Source organism: Ahaetulla prasina, chromosome 3 (assembly GCF_028640845.1).
Source record: "Ahaetulla prasina isolate Xishuangbanna chromosome 3, ASM2864084v1, whole genome shotgun sequence".
Classification (NCBI taxonomy): domain Eukaryota; kingdom Metazoa; phylum Chordata; class Lepidosauria; order Squamata; family Colubridae; genus Ahaetulla; species Ahaetulla prasina.
Window position 1 is genome coordinate 217,210,451 of NC_080541.1, and position 25,561 is coordinate 217,236,011.

General features: G+C 43.5%; 1 protein-coding gene across 1 annotated transcript in view; it reads left to right on the plus strand.

Annotated features, from left to right (window-relative positions):
- Window positions 1–25,561, plus strand: part of CDH4 (cadherin 4) — a 536,732-nt gene that overhangs the window by 70,325 nt on the left and 440,846 nt on the right. The window contains exon 2 of the mRNA XM_058176710.1: window positions 1,070–1,134. Coding sequence (XP_058032693.1) covers window positions 1,070–1,134 — 65 coding nt within the window. The remainder of the gene's footprint in view (window positions 1–1,069; window positions 1,135–25,561) is intronic.

A 25,561-nucleotide genomic window follows, 5' to 3' on the forward strand; every position in this document is an offset into this window, starting at 1 on the left:
AGCTGGGCCCTCTCGCCTGCCCCTGCGCTATACCTACCTTTATTTTTTTGTTTTTAGTGCAGCTGTAAGGTGTGGCAGAATGGATTGTCATGCCTCAGCTGTTTTTTTACTCAATACGCTTGCGTGAAATGCAAGTTTGGCACGGGTGCAAGCGAAATGAGCATGCGTGCGGCGATCACTCGCAAAGCGCGCGCACAATGCAAACCGGTGGTAAAACTGGTTAGAACCCACCACTGGAATCAGCATGTTGCCCCCAACAATCTGGGTCCTCATTTTACCGACCTCGGAAGGATGGAAGGCTGAGTTAACCTTGGGCCTGGTGAGATTCGATCTGCCAAACTGATGGCAGTCGGTGATCAGCCAAGGAGCCTGCAGTACTGCACTCTAACCACTGCGCCACTGCAGCTCAGTAGCAGGGTTATTAAGTGAATCAGGCTCCCCCGTTGACTTTGCTTGTCAGAAGGTCACAAAAGGTGATCAGATGACACCCCTCCACGACACAGCAACTGTCATAAATATGTGTCAGTTGCCAAGCATCTGAATTTTGATCATGACCATGCAATGGTTGTAAGGGTGAAAAACGGTCGTAAGTCCCTTTGTTTTCATTGCCATTGTAACTTTGAACGGTCACTAAATGAACTCTTGTAAGTCGAGGACTACCGTATAATAAGAGTTCTGCTCCATATCAATATTTTGCTGAGTGCAAAAAAATATTTAGGATCTGAGGACATAGGGAAAGGGACTCATGTGTCTGGTGACCTTCTCCTCCTAGCCAGTCTAGTTCTGTGTTGGAATGTGTGAAAAATAGCTTATTATTAAATTCTCATATCCAGTGGAAAGCAAATACAGGGCTAATATCCATCTGCCATCCTCTTCCCTCCTCTAATGTCAAAATGTAGGTTGTAAATTCTCACAGGAGGGACCGATCTAGTTTTTTTTTCCCCTTCCTGCTTATGTTCCTCCATTCAGAATATTGCACACTGATCACTTAATAAGCATACTGATAACACTAATGATGCTAATAACAACAGCCTGATTAATCCTTATCTCTTTCTGCCTTCCTTTCCAGTGAAAGTTAGCGGCTGCTCGGAGAGCAAAGGAACGCAGTACGAAAGTGCCAACTTGGACTTCAAGGTGAGGAACGGCGGAACTCTCTATCCCACCAAACAGGTGCACCCACCTTTGAAGCAGACAAAAGTTACGGTAATGACTTGGGAGATTCTAGAAAGATGGGAAACTTTGGTCAGGTTACTGGTGGGAGAGAAATCACAACCCAAGGGACACAAAGTCAAAAAACAACAACAAAAATCATCCATGGTTCTAGAAAAGCCAGTCACGCATTGTCTACAGATGATCCTCGACATATGACCACAATAATAGCAATAGCGCTTAGACTTATACTCCGCTTCACAGGTCTTTACTGTTCTGTGTAAGTGGTTTACCAAGTGATCCTATTGCCTCTTAACAATTTGGGTCCTCATTTTACCCACCTCGGAAGGATGGAAGGCTGAGTCAACCTTGAGCCGGTGAGACTCGAGCTGCCAAATTGCCGGCAGTCGGCAGAAGTAGCCTGCATTCTGACCACTGCGCCACCAGGGCTCTAAGAACCAGTATTCGCATTGCCAAGAATAAAAATAAGAATTTTATGAGTGTTTTTGTCACTGTCGTTAAATGAATCACTCTAAGTGAATCCACCTTTCCCTGTTGACTTTGTCTGTTTGAAGCCTGCTGGAGAGATCACACATGGGGGGGTCACTTGACCCAGGACATGCCAGTTGCCAATCGCCCTAATTTGGATCACATGACTCTGGGGATGGTACAATGGTTGCAAGTCTGAAGACCAATTGTAAGTCCCTTTTTTAGTGCCATTGTTGCGCTGAATGGTCACAAAATGAATGGTTGTAACTCAAGGACTACCTGTAGACAAAGCCTTCAGAATCAAAGCCCTCTTTTGTTCCTGTTGATGTTCTATTGTCTTGCCTTTTTATTATGTAAAGTGCCCAGAGGCATCTGGAGTTGGGTATTCTTTAAATCAAAGCCAATAAAAATAAAATATACATAAATTGCCTAATCAAAAAGCAGGGGCATGTATAGGGAGGAACTCCCCTATCTTACTAGTCCACGGTCTGGCTGAATAATAATAATAATAATAATAATAATAATAATAATAATAATAATAATAATAATAATAATAATAATAACAACAACAACAACAACAACAACAACAACAACAACAACAACAACAACAGAGTTGGAAGGGACCTTGGAGGTCTTCTAGTCCAACCCCCTGCCCAGGCAGGAAACTCTACACCATTTCAGACAAATGGTTATCCAACATTTTCTTAAAAATTTCCAGTGTTGGAGCATTCACAACTTCTGCAGGCCAGTTCTTCCACTCATTAATTGTTCTGGCTGTCAGGAAATTTCTCCTTAGTTCTAAGTTGCTTCTCTCCTTGATTAGTTTCCACCCATTGCTTCTTGTCCTGCCCTCAAGTGTTTTGGAGAATAGCTTGACTCCCTCTTTTTTGTGGCAACCCCTGAGATATTGGAACACTACTATCATCTCCCCTAGTCCTTCTTTTTATTAAACTAGACATACCGAGTTCCTGCAACCATTCTTTATATGTTTTAGTCTCCAGTCTCCTCATCATCTTTGTTACTCTTCTCTGCACTCTTTCTAGAGTCTCCACATCTTTTTTACATCGTGGTGACCAAAACTGGATGCAGGATTCCAAGTGTGGCCTTATCAAGGCATTATAAAGTGGTATTAACAATACACGTGATTTTGATTCTTTCCATCTCTTTATGCAGCCCAGAACTGTGTTGGCTTTTTTGGCAGCTGCTGCACCCTGCTGGCTCATATCTAAATGGTTGTCCACTAGGACTCCAAGATCCCTCTCACAATTACTAATATTGAGCAAGGTACCACATATACGGCACCTGTGCATTTTGGTACCTGTGATTAGTGGGACATAGCATTGCCCCATAAACATTTAACAGAATAACAGAATTGGAAGGGACCTTGGAGGTCCTCTAATCCAACCCCCGGGTCAGGCAGGAGATCCTGTACCATTTCAGACAAATGGTTGTCCAATCTCTTCTTAAAAACCTCCAGTGATGGAGCAACCATTGCAGGATCCATTGCAGGATGGATCCACAACCATTGCAAGATCTCCACAGTCACAAGATCACAATTCAGGTGCTTGGAAGCCGACATGCATTGACTCCAAGATCCCAGCATCCTGAGGTCCTGTGATCACCATTTGTGACTTTCCCAGCAGGCTTTCAACAAGCAAAGCCAATGGGGACAGCCAGGACTTAACATCCAAGTAATTCACTTCACAACTGTGTCCATTAAAGAATAGAATAGAATAGAATATTTTTTTTTATTGGCCAAGTGTGATTGGACACACAAGGAATTTGTCTTGGTGCATATGCTCTCAGTGTACATAAAAGAAAAGATACGTTCATCAAGGTACAACATTTACAACACAATTGATGGTCAATATATCAATATAAATCATAAGGATTGTCAGCAACAAGTTATAGTCATACAGTCATAAATGGAAAGAGATTGGTGATGGGAACTATGAGAAGATTAATAGTAGTGCAGATTCAGTAAATAGTTTGACAGTGTTGATGGAATTATTTGTTTAGCAGAGTGATGGCCTTCGGGAAAAAACTGTTCTTGTGTCTAGTTGTTCTGGTGTGCAGTGCTCTATAGCGTCGTTTTGAGGGTAGGAGTTGAAACAGTTTATGTCCAGGATGCGAGGGGTCTGTAAATATTTTCACGGCCCTCTTCTTGATTCGTGCAGTATACAGGTCCTCAATGGAAGGCAATGGAAGGTTGTAAAATCAGGCACAACTCACTTAGCAAACACCTTGAGAGCCACAGTGGTGCAGTGGTTAGAATGCAGTATAGTTTTTATACATAGGGGATTGTTTTTTGTGTTGTTTTTAAAGACAAACTGTTTAATAAAAAATATTTTAAAAGCAAGAGAGAGAAAATGCAGTATAGCAAGCTAATTCTGCACTGCCAGCAGTTCGATTCTGTTGGAAGAAAAATCCATCTGGTTCAGTTCCAAGCCGGGAGAAAGACACTGGAAACATGGAGGCTGATTAGAAAGGTGGTTTAATGGTAAACAGAACCACCGAGCACATGGTCCTGGTGCTGCTGACCACATGGAGCTGAGAGTGAGGGGTATTTATACCTTCTCTTGGACTTTGAACCCGAGTTTCCTGTTCCTGTGCAAGAACATGTACTCTATTGGCTGCTCTCGGATTCCCATGGGGTCATGTTTGTCTGAGCTCCCGGGTTTGGTTGAAGCTTGCTGGGTGATGCAATGTCCTTAGCAGATTGCAATGCAATGGGCTCTGCTGCTAGAAAATCCGATCTGGAGCAGTGGTGGGTTTCAAAAATTTTTACTACTGGTTCTGTGGGTGTGACTTGGTGGACGTGGCATGGCTTGGTGGGCATGACTTGGTGGGCATGGCAGGGGAAGGATACTATAAAATCTCCATTCCCTCCTCACAACAGGGGAAGGATACTGCAAAATCCCCATTTCCTCCTGATCAGCTGGGACTTGGGAGGCAGAGAATAGATGGGAGTGGGGCCAGTCTGAATTTTTACTACCAGTTCTCCAAACTACTCAAAATTCTCCAGAACTGGTCAGAACCTGCTGAAACCCACCTCTGATCTGGAGGGTCATGCCTTAATCCTATAACCCTGGCCCAGTCCTGCTGGGGGTATTAACAAAGGTTCATATTTCTCCTTTAGGGAAAAATAATATTCTGCCTTTTTAAAATGTTTCTCAACATATTTCATTCTTCTAGGAGGGGTGCCTTCCCTCAATTCTCAACCTTCTTAAAGGTGGACTCAGCCTTCCATCTGTCCAAGGTCGGTAAAATGAAGACCCAGATTGTTGGAGGTAATATGTAAACCGCTCAGAGAGGGTTGTAAAGCACTGTGAAGCGGTATACAAGTCTAAGTGCTATTGCTGTTGCCTTGCTTAGCAACAGAAATTCTGGTCCCAATTCTGATCATACTTTACATCTGGTAAAATCCAGATACAACTACCAGCAGCAACAGATATTCTTGAAGCAAAATATAGATGGCCAGCGGTAGCATGTGTTTGTTTGTTTGTTTGTTTGTTTGTTTGTTTGTTTGTTTATTTATTTATTTATTTATTTATTTATCAATCATATATAAGATAACAGGTAAAAGTATAAACATAATTTGGATACATGAAAAGAGTAAGTAAAAAAGGAATATTAGGACAGGGACGGTAGGCACACAGGTCACTTTGCACGCCCCTTACAGACCTCTTAGGAATGGGGGTGAGGTCAATAGGAGACAGTTTAAGCTTAAAGTTTTGGGGGTTTGGGGAAGAAACCACAGAGTCAGGTAGTGCATTCCAGGCATTGACCACTCTGTTGCTGAAGTCATATTTTCTGCAATGGAATTTGGAGCAGTTTACCTTTTTTTTTTTATTATTTGCATTTATATCCCACCCTTCTCCGAAGACTCAGGGTGGCTTACACTATGTTAGCAATAGTCTTCATCCTATTTGTATATTTATATACAAAGTCAACTTATTGCCCCCAACAGTCTGGGTCCTTATTTTACCTACCTTATAAAGGATGGAAGGCTGAGTCAACCTTGGGCCTGGTGGGACTAGAACCTGCAGTAATTGCAAGCAGCTGTGTTAATAACAGACTGCATTAGTCTGTTGAGCCACCTTGAGTTTGTATCCATTATTTGCTCCTGTATTGCTGTGGTTGAAGCTGAAGTAGTCATTGACAGGTAGGACATTGTGGTAGATAATTTTATGTACTATGCTTGGGACAGATTGAAGTCAGCGTAGTTCTAACTTGTCTAAGCCCTCTTTTATGTTAGTATCTAATATAATATAATATAATTCTATAATATATAGTATTAAGTTGTCTAAGCCGTCTTTTATGTTAGTGTCATCTTTCCACTTGCTCAAGAGTGGGTAGATCACAATTGAACTAAGCTTAAGGAAGCCTCCCTTGTCTGGCAGAGTGCAAAGGATAGTTATAGGAGGTGACTTGGTGATAAATTATTTTCAATCAAAGTGTAGGAGTGGATTGTTTTATGCCAGCGCATCTACATTAAATTACAACCTCATCCAGGGATAATGTATTCCAATGAGAATCCCACGACTGTAGCTTTTTGTTCCTGAGTATCTGTAATGCTGCCATCGTTTTGTATCATTGCCCTTTGCTTTTACTGGAAATGGGATGATGGAGAAAAAGATAAGATAAAAATACTGTCAGGGTTCTAAGTAACATACCCATAGCAAATAGAACTCCGAGGCAGGTAGATTCCTTAAAGAACAGTTTTATTTGGATATATCATATTGGCACAGGCTGGTGAAAACCGACTAACAATTCCCATGGTTTTCACCTAATTAAAAGTAAATGTTTTCCCCCTTTTCCCAAACAATCAGTCACATGGTCCAGTCAAAGCTCTGGTTGCTTGGTAACTTTACTCCTCCTCTCTCCAGCCACCTATGGGAATGTCCTTGGTTCCCAGAGGAAACTATTTTGTTTCGGGTACAAATCCCCCCAGCTATTTCTATTTCAGGGGTGAAGTCCAGCAGGTTCTGACAGGTTCTGGAGAACCGGTAGCGGAAATTTTAAGTAGTTCGGAGAACTAGCAAATACCACCTCTGGCTGGCCCCAGAGTGGGGTGGGAATGGGGATTTTGCATTATCCTTCCCCTGGAGTGGGATGGGAATGGAGATTTTACAGTGTCCTTCCCCTGGAGTGGGATGGGAATGAAGATTTTACAGTATCCTTCCCCTGGAGTGGAATGGGAATGGAGATTATACAGTATCCTTCACGTAGAGTGAGATGGGAATGGAGATTTTATAGTATCCTTCCCCTGGAGTGGAATGGGAATGGAGATTATACAGTATCCTTCACGTAGAGTGAGATGGGAATGGAGATTTTACAGTATCCTTCCCCTGGAGTGGGATGGGAATGGGGATTTTGCACTATCTTTCTCCTGCCACACCCACCAAGCCACACCAAGCCATGCCCACTGAACCGGTAGTATAAAAAAAATTAGATTTCACTACTGCTCTATCTCCCCCGCCCGTCTTAACCCTCATCTCCATTGTGGCAACATTGAAGCCCCAAAGATTGCGTCCGTCAGGACAGCTTCAGAGTTGACCAATACGTCTTCTCAGCGGAGATGTGTAAATTATGAAATTCCCTACAAACAATGTATGCCTGATGGAGAGAAAACCAGAGAGCTTTCTATGAAAGGTGAATTGGATAATTTAAGGAATGTAAGTCTAGTAATGAAAAACATTTCAACTTGATGATTTCAGCTGTAAGATTCAGTGAGAATTCTCTTCTCTCATTCCCTAAATGAACAGAGTCTGACATAATCTCTGCATCATGGACAGTTAAACACAACCTCCTGCTGCAAATTTAAATGCATATGTGAGATGCCTTTGTTTTTTAGAATAGAATAGAATTTTTTTTTTTATTGGCCAAGTGTGATTGGACACACAAGGAATTTGTCTTGGTGCATATGCTCTCAGTGTACATAAAAGAAAAGATACGTTCATCAAGGTACAACATTTACAACACAATTGATGATCAATATATCAATATAAATCATAAGGATTGCCAGCAACAAGTTATAGTCATACAGTCATAAGTGGAAAGAGATTGGTGATGGGAACTATGAAACGATTAATAGTAGTGCAGATTCAGTAAATAGTCTGACAGTGTTGAGGGAATTATTTGTTTAGCAGAGTGATGGCCTTCGGGAAAAAACTGTTCTTGTGTCTAGTTGTTCTGGTGTGCAGTGCTCTATAGCGTCGTTTTGAGGGTAGGAGTTGAAACAGTTTATGTCCAGGATGCGAGGGATCTGCAAATATTTTCACGGCCCTCTTCTTGATTCGTGCAGTATACAGGTCCTCAATGGAAGGCAGGTTGGTAGCAATTATTTTTTCTGCAGTTCTAATTATCCTCTGAAGTCTGTGTTTTTCTTGTTGGGTTGCAGAACCGAACCAGACAGTTATAGAGGTGCAAATGACAGACTCAATAATTCCTCTGTAGAATTGGACCAGCAGCTCCTTGGGCAGTTTGAGCTTACTGAGTTGGCGCAGAAAGAACATTCTTTGTTGTCCTTTTTTAATGATGTTTTTGATGTTAGCTGTCCATTTTAGATCTTGATATGATAGAACCCAGAAATTTGAAGGTTTCTACTGTTGATACTGTGTTGTCAAGTATTGTGAGAGGTGGAAGTATGGAAGGGTTTCTCCTAAAGTCTACCACCATTTCTACGGTTTTGAGTGTGTTCAGTTCCAGATTGTTTTGGTTGCACCACAAGGCTAGTCGTTCGACCTCTCGTCTATATGCGGATTCGTCATTGTCTCGAATGAGACCAATCACTGTTGTGTCATCTGCAAACTTCAGTAGCTTAACAGATGGATCATTGGAGATGCAGTCATTGGTATACAGAGAGAAGAGAAGTGGGGAGAGCACACAGCCTTGGGGGGCCCCTGTGCTAATTGTACAGGTATTTGATGTGATCTTGCTTAGCTTCACCTGCTGCTTCCTGTTTGTTAGGAAGCTTGTGATCCACTTACAAGCCTGTTCCGGTACTAATTCCGGTACTGTTCCGATTCTAAAATAAGGGAATGATGAATATTGGCAGGTGTCCCCCCCGGGGCCTGGCCCCCTGCCAGAAAGTGACTCAGAGAGTAAGGGGGAAGGGCCATCAGGGCTCCCCTCTGCAGGGCCAGCCTCTCTGGCTCAGCTCCAGGAGCCGCAGGCAGGCCAGGTGGAGGAGGTGATGAGGCCTCTGTCTCCTGTATCTCCCCGCGCCCAGACAATGCTTCCAGACCCAGCTGTGGACAATCAGTCTTGGTTAGATCCCCAGTTTCATAGACAAGAGAGGCAGGAACAACAGAAGAAGGAATGGAGCAGGCCTAGAAAGTGCTGAGTCATGGAGCCACACCCCACAGGGTATAAAAGCAGGAGGGGCTGCTCTACTACTTCGTGACAGACAAACCAAACTGACTGGAGAAAACTTGAGCTGAACTATTTGACTGAGCATTTGGCTTGGATTGCTGTTTGTTCCTGACTTCCTGGTTGCTCCGGTAACGAGCTTCTGACACGCTGGCATCAAGGAAGATAAAGAAAACCTTTGCAGACAATTGCTATTTTGCTGCCAGAGCTGATAGCTGCCGTGGATTAAATTGCTGACTAATTGAGTCAGTTTATGTGTCTCCCGGACTGAGGGGGGGGGGACAGAACAATACCCTTCCAATCCGAGCTGTGTACAGGTAGTCCTTGACTTACAACTCTTCATTTAGTGACCCTTCAAAGTTACAGCGGCACTGAAAAAAAATGATTTATGGCTGTTTTTCACACAACCGTTGCAGCATTCACATGATCATCAGAGGCTGCCAGAAAGAAGAGGGGGTCAACCTATTCTCTGAAGCACCTGAAGGCAAGACAAGAAACAAGGGATGGAAACTAATCAAGGAGAGAAACAAACTAGAGCTAAGGAGAAATTTCCTGACAGTTATAACAATTGATCGGTGGAACACCTTGCCTCCAGAAACTGTGAGTGCTCCATCACTGGAGGCTTTTAAGAAGAGATTGGACAGCCACTTTTCTGAAATGGTATAGGTTGGATTAGAAGACCTCCAAGGTCCCTTCCAACTCTTGTTATTCTATTATTCTTTTATCCTGGCCAATTAAATGGTAAGGTCAAGTTCTCTGCAGGAATGTGAATGCTATTGTGAATTTACTCACACTTGAGTAAACCACCAGATATGATCATCCTTGAACCTTGAACTGGAAACCTCTTGGGCTAAGAAAGTAGGGAAACCTGGCACAATAATTACGCACTTTTTAAAAAACCCAGATCATTTCCATAGTCTATTAAGCAAGATAAAATGTTAACATATGGGACCATGATACTAGAACATTGCACAACTGTAGTTGAACAACTGGAACACTGCCGAGTCTTAGTGGCCTGTGTCAACTCTAAATGAGGACAAAATAGTGGTTTTGGCTAACATGATTTCTGTCTACTTGTTACGGCAGAAAACATGAGATGTTTACAAAATGTGAGACCAATAAAATGATTATGTCCTTGAAATATCCGTTGTACAACCCCTACATTAGCTATCATCTGAAGGAGCTCTCTCTCCAAGAACCATAAATTAGAAAGAACAGAAAGCAGAAGACAGTCTGAAAATGGCTAAAGCTATTATTTATCATCTATGGATATAGAGGGACGCGGTGGCTCAGGGCTCAGGACGCGGTGGCTTGTCAGTCGAAAGGTCGGCAGTTCAGCGGTTCGAATCCCTAGTGCTGCCCTGTAACGGGGTGAGCTCCTGTTCCTTGTCCCAGCTTCTGCCAACCTAGCAGTTCGAAAACACGTAAAAAATGCAAGTAGATAAATAGGGACCACCTTTGGTGGAAAGGTAACAGTGTTCCTTGCACCTTTGACGTTGAGTCATGCCAGCCACATGACCACGGAGACGTCTTCGGACAGCATTGGCTCTTCGGCTTTGAAATGGAGATGAGCACCGCCCCCTAGAGTTGGCAACGACTAGCACATATGTGCAAGGGGAACGTTTACCTTTACCTATGGATATGCACCAAGATCTCAAGCTGGAAGGGCTAGAAAGAGTGCATCTACCTCTACCGAACCTTGCTCAAACAGCAACGTTTTGCAGATCTATTGTCTATTCTTTGACCTTGGTTTGTTTTAGCTCTGATGACCTGATTACTGTATTTTTCGGAGTATAAGACACACCAGAGTATAAGACACACCTTAGTTTTTAGGGAGGAAAATAAGAAAAAAGCTGATAGGCAGGTGGATTGGCCTCCCGGAATACCCCCAATCAGCTGTTTCCAGAGGTGAATTTTAGCAACAGGTTCCTTGTGCCTTGCTCTTTTTTTTTTTGGCTTTTTTTTTCTGCCACTGAAACTCTGTTTCAGAAAAAAACATTTTTCTGCCTCTGAAAGCCTCCGAAACAGAGCTTCAGAAAAAAAGCCTCTGAAGCTCTGTTTGGGGGCTTCTTTTCCGAAGCTCTGTTTTGGGGCTTCATTTCTGATGCTTTTTTCAGCCTCTGAAACCTCCATTTGAGAAGCTGGGCGGGGCTACATTTGGAGTATAAGACGCATCCAGATTTTCACCCTCTCTTTTGGGGGGAAAAAGGTGCATCTTATACTCCAAAAAATATGGTAATTCTTAGTCAGGTTGCCTGATTTGCCTTTTTGGGACACTGGGGCATCATCAGTCATGGATGATTTAATCTGGATTCCTGCAGGGTTGGACTAAATGATATCAATGGTCTCTTCCGCTTCAGTGATTCTATGATGCTGATGGTTGCTGCTTCTCTTTTAGCTTTGTTTCACCACACCTAATCTTCCAAACCCATTCTCCCTTGCCCTGACTGTCCTAGACAGTCTTGCTAGATGGCCCTTCTCTTGCAAAATACGTCTTGCATTCACATAATGCCAGGCGAAAGCAGCCAGAGCGACTCATGAATAGTCTCAAGAAGCTTTATTGCTATGTACCTATATTGCAAGAATCTCGCCAGAATGCAGTGTTGCAGGCTAACACACTGTTCGCTGCCAGCAGTTCGATTCTGACCAGCTCAAGGTTGACTCAACCTTCCCTCTTTCCGAGGTGGGTAAAATGAGGACCCAGATTGTTGGGGGGTGGGAGGCGATATGCTGACTTTGTAAACCTCTTAGAGAGGGCTATAAAACCATATATCTGAAGCGATATATAAGTCTAAGCGCTATTGCTATTTGCTTAGGGAAAATGTCTGTGGAGATTCTCAAACAACCAGGTCACGGTTGTCGCTCGGAAGCGCTTTTCCAAAAGGCAACTACATTTTTTTGATTTTTTTTTTCTTTGAAAATATTTCGCTTCTCATCCAAGAAGTTTCTTTGCAGGGGTGGGCTGCTGGGGGTTCGCAGGGGTTCGAGAGAACCTCTAGCTAAGATTCTGTACAGTTCGGAGAACTCCCAAATCCCACTCCTGGCTGGCCCCACATGCCCCTCCCCGCCCCTCCCAGGAGTCCCCATGCGACCCGTATTGGATGCAGGTAAGTGCAGGGCGTACACAGAGGCTCGGGGAGGGAGAAAAATGGAGGCGGGAAACTGAGGCCTCCAGAGCCTGAGAAGGCCATTTACACCTTCCTGGAGGTGCAAGGAAAGCCTTCACAGCTCAGGGAGAACAAAAACAACCCCACCCCCGCACCGTGGTGTAGGAGGATGACTAGACCACGCCCACCCAGCAACTGGGCAGAGAACCCCTTGCTAAAATTTTTGAAGCCCACCCCTGCTTCTTTGGTGCTAAGGGAGTTCGCTTAGGAAAGGTCAGAGGGTTTGGGGGGAAGGTCAAGCCCATGCCACTTTCTGCAATGCAAAGGGTCTCTGGTGGGCCTCTGGTGGCTCAGCAGACTAAGTCTGTCTGTTATTAACACAGCTGCTTGCAATTACTGCTTGCAAGTTACTGCAAGTTCAAGTCCCACCAGGCCCAAGGTTGACTCAACCTTCCATCCTTCATAAGGTAGGTAAAATGAGGACCCAGATTGTTGGAGGTAATATGTAAACCGCTCAGAGAGGGTTGTAAAGCACTGTGAAGCGGTATACAAGTCTAAGTGCTATTGCTGTTGCCTTGCTTAGCAACAGAAATTCTGGTCCCAATTCTGATCATACTTTACATCTGGTAAAATCCAGATACAACTACCAGCAGCAACAGATATTCTTGAAGCAAAATATAGATGGCCAGCGGTAGCATGTGTTTGTTTGTTTATTTATCAATCATATATAAGATAACAGGTAAAAGTATAAACATAATTTGGATACATGAAAAGAGTAAGTAAAAAAGGAATATTAGGACAGGGACGGTAGGCACACAGGTCACTTTGCACGCCCCTTACAGACCACTTAGGAATGGGGTGAGGTCAATAGGAGACAGTTTAAGCTTAAAGTTTTGGGGGTTTGGGGAAGAAACCACAGAGTCAGGTAGTGCATTCCAGGCATTGACCACTCTGTTGCTGAAGTCATATTTTCTGCAATGGAATTTGGAGCAGTTTACCTTTTTTTTTATTGGCCAAGTGTGATTGGACACACAAGGAATTTGTCTTGGTGCATATGCTCTCAGTGTACATAAAAGAAAAGATACGTTCATCAAGGTACAACATTTACAACACAATTGATGGTCAATATATCAATATAAATCATAAGGATTGCCAGCAACAAGTTATAGTCATACAGTCATAAATGGAAAGAGATTGGTGATGGGAACTATGAGAAGATTAATAGTAGTGCAGATTCAGTAAATAGTTTGACAGTGTTGATGGAATTATTTGTTTAGCAGAGTGATGGCCTTCGGGAAAAAACTGTTCTTGTGTCTAGCTGTTCTGGTGTGCAGTGCTCTATAGCGTCGTTTTGAGGGTAGGAGTTGAAACAGTTTATGTCCAGGATGCGAGGGGTCTGTAAATATTTTCACGGCCCTCTTCTTGATTCGTGCAGTATACAGGTCCTCAATGGAAGGCAATGGAAGGTTGTAAAATCAGGCACAACTCACTTAGCAAACACCTTGAGAGCCACAGTGGTGCAGTGGTTAGAATGCAGTATAGCAAGCTAATTCTGCACTGCCAGCAGTTCAATTCTGTTGGAAGAAAAATCCATCTGGTTCAGTTCCAAGCCGGGAGAAAGACACTGGAAACATGGAGGCTGATTGGAAAGGTGGTTTAATGGTAAACAGAACCACTGAGCACATGGTCCTGGTGCTTCTGACCACATGGAGCTGATTGGAAAGGTGGTTTAATGGTAAACAGAACCACTGAGCACATGGTCCTGGTGCTTCTGACCACATGGAGCTGAGAGTGCACGGTATTTATACCTTCTCTTGGACTTTGAACCAGAGTTTCCTGTTCCTGTGCAAGAACATGTACTCTAATGGCTGCTCTCAGATTCCCATGGGGTCATGTTTGTCTGAGCTCCCAGGTTTGGATGAAGCTTGCTGGGTGATGCAATGTCCTTAGCAGATTGCAATGCAATGGGGTCTGCTGCTAGAAAATCCGATCTGGAGCAGTGGTGGGTTTCAAAAAATTTTACTACCAGTTCTCCAAACTACTCAAAATTCTCCAGAACTGGTCAGAACCTGCTGAAACCCACCTCTGATCTGGAGGGTCATGCCTTAATCCTATAACCCTGGCCCAGTCCTGCTGGGGGTATTAACAAAGGTTCATATTTCTCCTTTAGGGAAAAATAATATTCTGCCTTTTTAAAATGTTTCTCAACATATTTCATTCTTCTAGGAGGGGTGCCTTCCCTCAATTCTCAACCTTCTTAAAGGTGGACTCAGCCTTCCATCTGTCCAAGGTCGGTAAAATGAGGACCCAGATTGTTGGAGGTAATATGTAAACCGCTCAGAGAGGGTTGTAAAGCACTGTGAAGCGGTATACAAGTCTAAGTGCTATTGCTGTTGCCTTGCTTAGCAACAGAAATTCTGGTCCCAATTCTGATCATACTTTACATCTGGTAAAATCCAGATACAACTACCAGCAGCAACAGATATTCTTGAAGCAAAATATAGATGGCCAGCGGTAGCATGTGTTTGTTTGTTTGTTTGTTTGTTTGTTTGTTTGTTTGTTTATTTATCAATCATATATAAGATAACAGGTAAAAGTATAAACATAATTTGGATACATGAAAAGAGTAAGTAAAAAAGGAATATTAGGACAGGGACGGTAGGCACACAGGTCACTTTGCACGCCCCTTACAGACCACTTAGGAATGGGGTGAGGTCAATAGGAGACAGTTTAAGCTTAAAGTTTTGGGGGTTTGGGGAAGAAACCACAGAGTCAGGTAGTGCATTCCAGGCATTGACCACTCTGTTGCTGAAGTCATATTTTCTGTAATGGAATTTGGAGCAGTTTACCTTTTTTTTTTTATTATTTGCATTTATATCCCACCCTTCTCCGAAGACTCAGGGTGGCTTACACTATGTTAGCAATAGTCTTCATCCTATTTGTATATTTATATACAAAGTCAACTTATTGCCCCCAACAGTCTGGGTCCTCATTTTACCTACCTTATAAAGGATGGAAGGCTGAGTCAACCTTGGGCCTGGTGGGACTAGAACCTGCACTAATTGCAAGCAGCTGTGTTAATAACAGACTGCATTAGTCTGTTGAGCCACCTTGAGTTTGTATCCATTATTTGCTCCTGTATTGCTGTGGTTGAAGCTGAAGTAGTCATTGACAGGTAGGACATTGTGGTAGATAATTTTATGTACTATGCTTGGGACAGATTGAAGTCGGCGTAGTTCTAAGTTGTCTAAGCCCTCTTTTATGTTAGTATCTAATATAATATAATATAATTCTATAATATATAGTATTAAGTTGTCTAAGCCCTCTTTTATGTTAGTGTCATCTTTCCACTTGCTCAAGAGTGGGTAGATCGCAATTGAACTAAGCTTAAGGAAGCCTCCCTTGTCTGGCAGAGTGCAAAGGATAGTTATAGGAGGTGACTTGGTGATAAATTATTTTCAATCAAAGTGTAGGAGTGGATTGTTTTATGCCAGCGCATCTACATTAAATTACAACCTCATCCAGGGATAATGTATTCCAATGAGAATCCCACGACTGTAGCTTTTTGTTCCTGAGTATCTGTAATGCTGCCATCGTTTTGTATCATTGCCCTTTGCTTTTACTGGAAATGGGATGATGGAGAAAAAGATAAGATAAAAATACTGTCAGGGTTCTAAGTAACATACCCATAGCAAATAGAACTCCGAGGCAGGTAGATTCCTTAAAGAACAATTTTATTTGGATATATCATATTGGCACAGGCTGGTGAAAACCGACTAACAATTCCCATGGTTTTCACCTAATTAAAAGTAAAGGTTTTCCCCCTTTTCCCAAACAATCAGTCACATGGTCTATTCAAAGCTCTGGTTGCTTGGTAACTTCACTCCTCCTCTCTCCAGCCACCTATGGGAATGTCCTTGGTTCCCAGAGGAAACTATTTTGTTTTGGGTACAAATCCCCCCAGCTATCTCTATTTCAGGGGTGAAGTCCAGCAGGTTCTGACAGGTTCTGGAGAACCAGAAGCGGAAATTTTAAGTAGTTCGGAGAACTAGCAAATACCACCTCTGGCTGGCCCCAGAGTGGGGTGGGAATGGGGATTTTGCATTATCCTTCCCCTGGAGTGGGATGGGAATGGAGATTTTACAGTGTCCTTCCCCTGGAGTGGGATGGGAATGAAGATTTTACAGTATCCTTCCCCTGGGGTGGAATGGGAATGGAGATTATACAGTATCCTTCACGTAGAGTGAGATGGGAATGGAGATTTTATAGTATCCTTCCCCTGGAGTGGAATGGGAATGAAGATTTTACAGTATCCTTCCCCTGGAGTGGAATGGGAATGGAGATTATACAGTATCCTTCACGTAGAGTGAGATGGGAATGGAGATTTTACGGTATCCTTCCCCTGGAGTGGGATGGGAATGGGGATTTTGCACTATCCTTCTCCTGCCACACCCACCAAGCCACACCAAGCCATGCCCACTGAACCGGTAGTATAAAAAAAATTAGATTTCACCACTGCTCTATCCCCCCCCCCCCGTCTTAACCCTCATCTCCATTGTGGCAACATTGAAGCCCCAAAGATTGTGTCCGTCAGGGCAGCTTCAGAGTTGACCAATACGTCTTCTCAGCGGAGATGTGTAAATTATGAAATTCCCTACAAACAATGTATGCCTGATGGAGAGAAAACCAGAGAGCTTTCTGTGAAAGGTGAATTGGATAATTTAAGGAATGTAAGTCTAGTAATGAAAACATTTCAACTTGATGATTTCAGCTGTAAGATTCAGTGAGAATTCTCTTCTCTCATTCCCTAAATGAACAGAGTCTGACATAATCTCTGCATCATGGACAGTTAAACACAACCTCCTGCTGCAAATTTAAATGCATATGTGAGATGCCTTTGTTTTTTAGAATAGAATAGAATTTTTTTTTTTATTGGCCAAGTGTGATTGGACACACAAGGAATTTGTCTTGGTGCATATGCTCTCAGTGTACATAAAAGAAAAGATACGTTCATCAAGGTACAACATTTACAACACAATTGATGATCAATATATCAATATAAATCATAAGGATTGCCAGTAACAAGTTATAGTCATACAGTCATAAGTGGAAAGAGATTGGTGATGGGAACTATGAAACGATTAATAGTAGTGCAGATTCAGTAAATAGTCTGACAGTGTTGAGGGAATTATTTGTTTAGCAGAGTGATGGCCTTCGGGAAAAAACTGTTCTTGTGTCTAGTTGTTCTGGTGTGCAGTGCTCTATAGCGTCGTTTTGAGGGTAGGAATTGAAACAGTTTATGTCCAGGATGCGAGGGATCTGCAAATATTTTCACGGCCCTCTTCTTGATTCGTGCAGTATACAGGTCCTCAATGGAAGGCAGGTTGGTAGCAATTATTTTTTCTGCAGTTCTAATTATCCTCTGAAGTCTGTGTTTTTCTTGTTGGGTTGCAGAACCGAACCAGACAGTTATAGAGGTGCAAATGACAGACTCAATAATTCCTCTGTAGAATTGGATCAGCAGCTCCTTGGGCAGTTTGAGCTTACTGAGTTGGCAGAAAGAACATTCTTTGTTGTCCTTTTTAATGATGTTTTGATGTTAGCTGTCCATTTTAGATCTTGCGATATGATAGAACCTAGAAATTTAAAGGTTTCTACTGTTGATACTGTGTTGTCAAGTATTGTGAGAGGTGGAAGTATGGAAGGGTTTCTCCTAAAGTCTACCACCATTTCTACGGTTTTGAGTGTGTTCAGTTCCAGATTGTTTTGGTTGCACCACAAGGCTAGTCGTTCGACCTCTCGTCTATATGCGGATTCGTCATTGTCTCGAATGAGACCAATCACTGTTGTGTCATCTGCAAACTTCAGTAGCTTAACAGATGGATCATTGGAGATGCAGTCATTGGTATACAGAGAGAGAGAAGTGGACACAGCCTTGGGGGGCCCCTGTGCTAATTGTACAGGTATTTGATGTGATCTTGCTTAGCTTCACCTGCTGCTTCCTGTTTGTTAGGAAGCTTGTGATCCACTTACAAGCCTGTTCCGGTACTAATTCCGGTACTGTTCCGATTCTAAAATAAGGGAATGATGAATATTGGCAGGTGCCCCCCCCCGGGGCCTGGCCCCCTGCCAGAAAGTGACTCAGAGAATAAGGGGGAAGAGCCGTCAGGGTTCCCCTCTGCAGGGCCAGCCTCTCTGGCTCAGCTCCAGGAGCCACAGGCAGGCCAGGTGGAGGAGGTGATGAGGCCTCTGTCTCCTGTATCTCCCCGCGCCCAGACAATGCTTCCAGACCCAGCTGTGGACAATCAGTCTTGGTTAGATCCCCAGTTTCATAGACAAAAGAGGCAGGAACAACAGAAGAAGGAATGGAGCAGGCCTAGAAAGTGCTGAGTCATGGAGCCACACCCCACAGGGTATAAAAGCAGGAGGGGCTGCTCTACTACTTCGTGACAGACAAACCAAACTGACTGGAGAAAACTTGAGCTGAACTATTTGACTGAGCATTTGGCTTGGATTGCTGTTTGTTCCTGAGTTCCTGGTTGCTCCGGTAACGAGCTTCTGACACGCTGGCATCAAGGAAGATAAAGAAAACCTTTGCAGACAATTGCTGTTTTGCTGCCAGAGCTGATAGCTGCCGTGGACTAAATTGCCAACTAATTGAGTCAGTTTATGTGTCTCCCGGACTGAGGGGGGGGGGACAGAACAATACCCTTCCAATCCGAGCTGTGTACAGGTAGTCCTTGACTTACAACTCTTCATTTAGTGACCCTTCAAAGTTACAGCGGCACTGAAAAAAAATTATTTATGGCTGTTTTTCACACAACCGTTGCAGCATTCACATGATCATCAGAGGCTGCCAGAAAGAAGAGGGGGTCAACCTATTCTCTGAAGCACCTGAAGGCAAGACAAGAAACAAGGGATGGAAACTAATCAAAGAGAGAAACAAACTAAAACTAAGGAGAAATTTCCTGACAGTTATAACAATTGATCGGTGGAACACCTTGCCTCCAGAAACTGTGGGTGTTCCATTACTGGAGGCTTTTAAGAAGAGATTGGACAGCCACTTGTCTGAAATGGTATAGGTTGGATTAGAAGACCTCCAAGGTCCCTTCCAACTCTTGTTATTCTTTTATTCTTTTATCCTGGCCAATTAAATGGTAAGGTCAAGTTCTCTGTAGGAATGTGAATGCTATTGTGAATTTACTCACACTTGAGTAAATCCCCAGATATGATCATCCTTGAACCTTGAACTGGAAGCCTCTTGGGCTAAGGAAGAAGGGAAAACTGACACAATAATTACCCACTTTTTAAAAAACCCAGATCATTTCCATAGTCTATTAAGCAAGATAAATTGTTAACATATAGGACCATGATACTAGAACATTGCACAACTGTAGTTGAAGAACTGGAACACTGCCGAGTCTTAGTGGCCTGTGTCAACTCTAAGTGAGGACAAAATAGTGGTTTTGGCTAACATGATTTCTGTCTACTTGTTACGGCAGAAAACATGAGATGTTTACAAACTGTGAGACCAATAAAATGATTATATCCTTGGAATATCTGTTGTACAACCCCTACATTAGCTATCATCTGAAGGAGCTCTCTCTCCAAGAACCATAAATTAGAAAGAACAGAAAGCAGAACACAGTCTGAAAATGGCTAAAGCTATTATTTATCATCTATGGATATAGAGGGACGCGGTGGCTCAGGGGCTAGGACATTGAGCTTGTCAGTCGAAAGGTCGGCAGCTCAGCGGTTCGAATCCCTAGTGCTGCCCTGTAACGGGGTGAGCTCCCGTTCCTTGTCCCAGCTTCTGTCAACCTAGCAGTTCGAAAACACGTAAAAAATGCAAGTAGATAAATAGGGACCACCTTTGGTGGAAAGGTAACAGCGCTCCTTGCGCCTTTGGTGTTGAGTCATGCCAGCCACATGACCACGGAGACGTCTTCGGACAGCGTTGGCTCTTCGGCTTTGAAACAGAGATGAGCACCGCCCCCTAGAGTTGGCAATGACTAGCACATATGTGCAAGGGGAACCTTTACCTTTACCTATGGATATGCACCAAGATCTCAAGCTGGAAGGGCTAGAAAGAGTGCATCTACCTCTACCGAACCTTGCTCAAACAGCAACGTTTTGCAGATCTATTGTCTATTCTTTGACCTTGGTTTGTTTTAGCCCTGATGACCTGGTTACTGTATTTTTCGGAGTATAAGACACACCAGAGTATAAGACGCACCTTAGTTTTTGGGGAGGAAAATAAGAAAAAAGCTGATAGGCAGGTGGATTGGCCTCCCGGAATACCCCCAATCAGCTGTTTCCAGAGGTGAATTTTAGCAACAGGTTCCTTGTGCCTTGCTCTCTTTTTTTTGGCTTTTTTTTTTCTGCCACTGAAACTCTGTTTCAGAAAAAAACATTTTTCTGCCTCTGAAAGCCTCCGAAACAGAGCTTCAGAAAAAAAGCCTCTGAAGCTCTGTTTGGGGGCTTCTTTTCCGAAGCTCTGTTTTGGGGCTTCATTTCTGATGCTTTTTTCAGCCTCTGAAACCTCCATTTGAGAAGCTGGGTGGGGCTACATTTGGAGTATAAGACGCATCCAGATTTTCACCCTCTTTTTTGGGGGAAAAAAGGTGCATCTTATACTCCAAAAAATATAGTAATTCTTAGTCAGGTTGCCTGATTTGCCTTTTTGGATCTTCCAAAGGGACACTGGGGCATCATTAGTCATGGATGATTTAATCTGGATTCTTGCAGGGTTGGACTAAATGATATCAATGGTCTCTTCCGCTTCAGTGATTCTATGATGCTGATGGTTGCTGCTTCTCTTTCAGCTTTGTTTCGCCACACCTAATCCTCCAAACCCATTCTCCTTTGCCCTGTCCTAGACAGTCTTGCTAGACGGCCTTTCTCTTGCAAAATACGTCTTGCATTCACATAATGCCAGGCAAAAGCAGCCAGAGCGACTCATGAATAGTCTCAAGAAGCTTTATTGCTATGTACCTATATTGCAAGAATCTCGCCAGAATGCAGTGTTGCAGGCTAACACACTGTTCGCTGCCAGCAGTTCGATTCTGACCAGCTCAAGGTTGACTCAACCTTCCCTCTTTCCGAGGTGGGTAAAATGAGGACCCAGATTGTTGGGGGGTGGGAGGCGATATGCTGACTTTGTAAACCTCTTAGAGAGGGCTATAAAAGCATATATCTGAAGCGATATATAAGTCTAAGCGCTATTGCTATTTGCTTAGAAAAAATGTCTATGGAGATTCTCAAACAACCAGGTCACGGTTGTCGCTCGGAAGCGCTTTTCCAAAAGGCAACTACATTTTCTTGATATAACTTTTTCTTTGAAAATATTTCGCTTCTCATCCAAGAAGTTTCTTTGGAGGGGTGGGCTGCTGGGGGTTCGCAGGGGTTCGGGAGAACCTCTAGCTAAGATTCTGTACAGTTCGGAGAACTCCCAAATCCCACTCCTGGCTGGCCCCACACGCCCCTCCCCGCCCCTCCCAGGAGTCCCCATGCGACCCGTACTGGATGCAGGTAAGTGCAGGGCATGCACGGAGGCTCGGGGAGGAAGAAAAATGGAGGCTGGAAACTGAGGCCTCCAGAGCCTGAGAAGGCCATTTACACCCTCCTGGAGGTGCAAGAAAAGCCTTCACAGCTCAGGGAGGACAAAAACAACCCCCCCCACACCGTGGTGTAGGAGGATGACTAGACCACGCCCACCCAGCAACTGGGCAGAGAACCCCTTGCTAAAATTTTGAAGCCCACCCCTGCTTCTTTGGTGCTAAGGGAGTTCGCTTAGGAAAGGTCAGAGGATTTGGGGGGAAGGTCAAGCCCATGCCACTTTCTGCAACGCAAAGGGTCTCTGGTGGGCCTCTGGTGGCTCAGCAGACTAAGTCTGTCTGTTATTAACACAGCTGCTTGCAATTACTGCTTGCAAGTTACTGCAAGTTCAAGTCCCACCAGGCCCAAGGTTGACTCAACCTTCCATCCTTTATAAGGTAGGTAAAATGAGGACCCAGATTTTTGGGGGCAATAAAGTTGACTGTGTATATAATATACAAATGGATGAAGACTATTGCTTAACACAGTATAAGCCGCCCTGAGTCTTCGGAGAAGGGCGGGATATAAATTCTAAAAAAAAAAAAAAAGACTCTAAACTCTAAACCCCTCTTAACGCCTCGCTCCATGCTAGCCGAGATTCCCCCACATGTAACGTGGGAAGCCTGAGCAGATAAAGGACATCATTAAAATAATAAGCTGGTTCATACAACATGGATGTGTTCCCGTAATACCACATTCGCATAGAATGGCACGAACTGCAAGGTGGGCAGCAAATAAATTTGATAAATAAATACAAATAAAATAAACGAGAACCCTGAACCGCCAAACTCTCCTATCCCAATTCAGCCTAGATTAGAACATTGGGTGAACCCAACTAACGGAAAATTTAAAGTGGAAGATAATATAGTAAATTGTTTGCCTCACAGCGCCATTCTCAAAGCTGGCACTGACTCTATATTGAATAAATCTTCAATGATCAACAACTTATTTTTTTTTCATACTTCACAGCCCCATAGAATAATCCCTTTCCCAACCCACCAAACATCATCCAAATGATGTTTTGAAACTGAGAATTTCAAGGTTGATTTTCCCCCCTTTTTCAGTTGCTCAGTCTTGCAAGAAACCTGATAGCAATTCAATTAGAAAATGCAAATCAAGTCACAGATTTACCACCCGAGTGCGGAATTACCCCCAAGAAAATGGCATGATATTCTAGAATAATAGTAAACACTTCAGATGAAAGTTTTCTTTTAGAACCGACTATTTTCACAGTGAAAAGTGGGGCTTGTGAGCCTTGTCTGCAAAAAATAAGGGAGGAGAAAACCTTATCTTATAATAAATTACAGGTGGTCCTTGAAATACGACCACAATGGAGTTCAACGTTTATGTTGCTAAGCGAGACATTGGTTCAGTGAATTTTGCCCTACTTTATGACCTTCCTGGCGGAAGTCCTTAAGTGAATCGCTGCAGCTGTTAAGTTAGTAACTCAGTTGTTAAGTGAACCTGGCTTCCCCATTGATTTTGCTTGTCAGAAAGTCGCAAAAGGGGATCCCGTGACCCAGGATCACTGCAACCATCATCAATGTGAGTCAGTTGACAAGAGTCTGAATTCTGATCATGTGACCATGGGGATGCTGCAATGGTTGTAAGGGTGAAAAAATGGACATCGAGTCATTTTTTTCCCCACTGCCGTTGTAATTTTGAACGGTCACTAAATGAATTGTTGTTATTCGAGGACCGGCTTTATTTGAGACTTCTGGCTGTCATCAGCATTTTTAAAAATTAGATGAATAATTCCTGGAGGAGTGGGGGAAAGTAGACAAGGGGAGCTCCTTTAAAAAAAATTAGAATTTTATTTTTAAGCATTTCTCTCTCAGTACATTTGAGAAAATGCGCATTTATCAACTTAATCATAAGGAAAGAAGAATACTGCAATTGTACATGCATACACAAATAGGTAATTATTATTTTTTTAAATAGCTATGTCTAGGGGTAGTATTCACTTTGTCAGTTTTGGAAGGCAATTTTCTTTTTGCATCTTAACTGCCACATATTTTAGCTGGGGAAGTTTGGGAGGGGGTTGTTGTTGGACCGGTAGAAAGTTAGTCATAACAACATTCCATATTAAAGGACTTTTGCCTGCGTCTGATGGAGACTGCCTGAAGATTGTATCCAACTGAGTGTGAAGAGTTGATTGGACAATGTGATGAACTTGTGGGTGTGGGGCAGGGCTGTGAACTGTCAGCTGGGTGTGGAAAACCTGGAAGCTTTCAGTTTCGGGTTTTCCCAGCTGTGCCAACATGACATCTCTAATAAATTGGAAATCTGAGGAACCTCAAACCTCAGAGCTTTATTTCGTTGGGGGTGTTTTGTGGAACTCTGACACACTTACTTTCCCTACCAGTTCACAAATGTCCACGCATGCGCCCGGCCTTCAGTGCATGTGCTTTGCTGGTGCTTGTGCCCTCCACGCACGCACCGGTCCTCAAAAATGTGCCTAAATAGAATGGCATAGAGCCAAGGCGGGGGGGGGCACCTGCAATTTCCGCTACCGGTTCGGGCAAACCGGTCCAAACCGGCTGAATACCATCTCTGGCTGTGTCGTTTGGGAAGCAATCTCCATTCACTCGTAAGTGAAACTGCTTGTGCGCCACATTTATGAGAGAGAGTAAAAGACAGAGAAACGAAGAATCTTTTATCAACCGCAGCCTTATTCAGTCTCTCATTTTTCCAAACTCATTTTCTTCCGTCTGCGTGTCAGTGTGAGATTAAGAACAGCAGCCAAAAAGAAGAAAAAAAAAGCACCCTCACCTGAAAATCCAGGCATCTTTTCCACAGCAAGTCTCCTCATTTGTGCCCCTTTTCTCTTCCTAATAGATGCATTTTGCAAGCCGTATTTCTTAAAAATAATGTACCCGGGTAAGTTATTTTCACCACTGGATACAGTTTTGCGAGCACATTTGCCAGGGAATCCATTTGTGGCTGTGAAAAACTGCACTGCAAGATTCAGAAAGCCAAAACTTAGAGGAACCACAAAGTTCTGGATGCTGTAAATATTCATTAGAGAGGTTTGCAGTGAAAGGCAAACCAAATGCATTTTTTAAAAAAATCTCTTGTCCACAAAACATTTACTGATGAGGTGCTCATATGGAATTTGTCACTCAATGGGAAGCTGCCTGTATATTTTAATCATTTGCATTTAAAGTACAGGTAATCCTCGACCACAATTGAGGCCAAGACTTTGGTTGCTATGCGAGACGGTTGTTAAGTGCATTTCACCCCGTTTCACAACCTTTCTGTACTGACCCAGCTCCCCAAACACGACAAACCTTCTGAAGTGAACTCAATTAGGAGTGCTGGTAGCCCTGGCAAAAAATGTCAAAAAGTGTCTCACTGCAAGTTAACAAGTCCAGCTGGCCAGAAGATGAATAGTTGTCTGCCACATCTATTCATCTTCACCCCCTGCCTTTTATCCCCAAAGCTAGGGTGGGGCTTTGATAGCAATGGGTGGCTCTTCATTCCCAAGGACCAGCCCATGGATTTCCACTGCTCTCCTCTCCTCTGCCGATACACACATCAGGCACTGGGCACAGCTGTTTCTCCTCTTCCTCATCAGCCACCTCCAGACCTGGGGGCTGTTGACTCTCCATCTGAGGACTGATGGATGGCCCAGGCTCCGCCTCTATCTCTCCCTCTCCCTCTGCCAGCTCCACTCCCTCTTCCCGTTCAGAGCTCTCAGTTTGCCTTGATGCTGACCCTGAGTCCCACACCTCCGCCTCCTCCTCTGATTCGGATACTGGAGGGGCTGTCAGGCCTGGAAACCATACTAGACTTTAGGGTTCCAGACGCTGCCACATTTTTCCCCTGAGGGGAAGAAGGGGGGT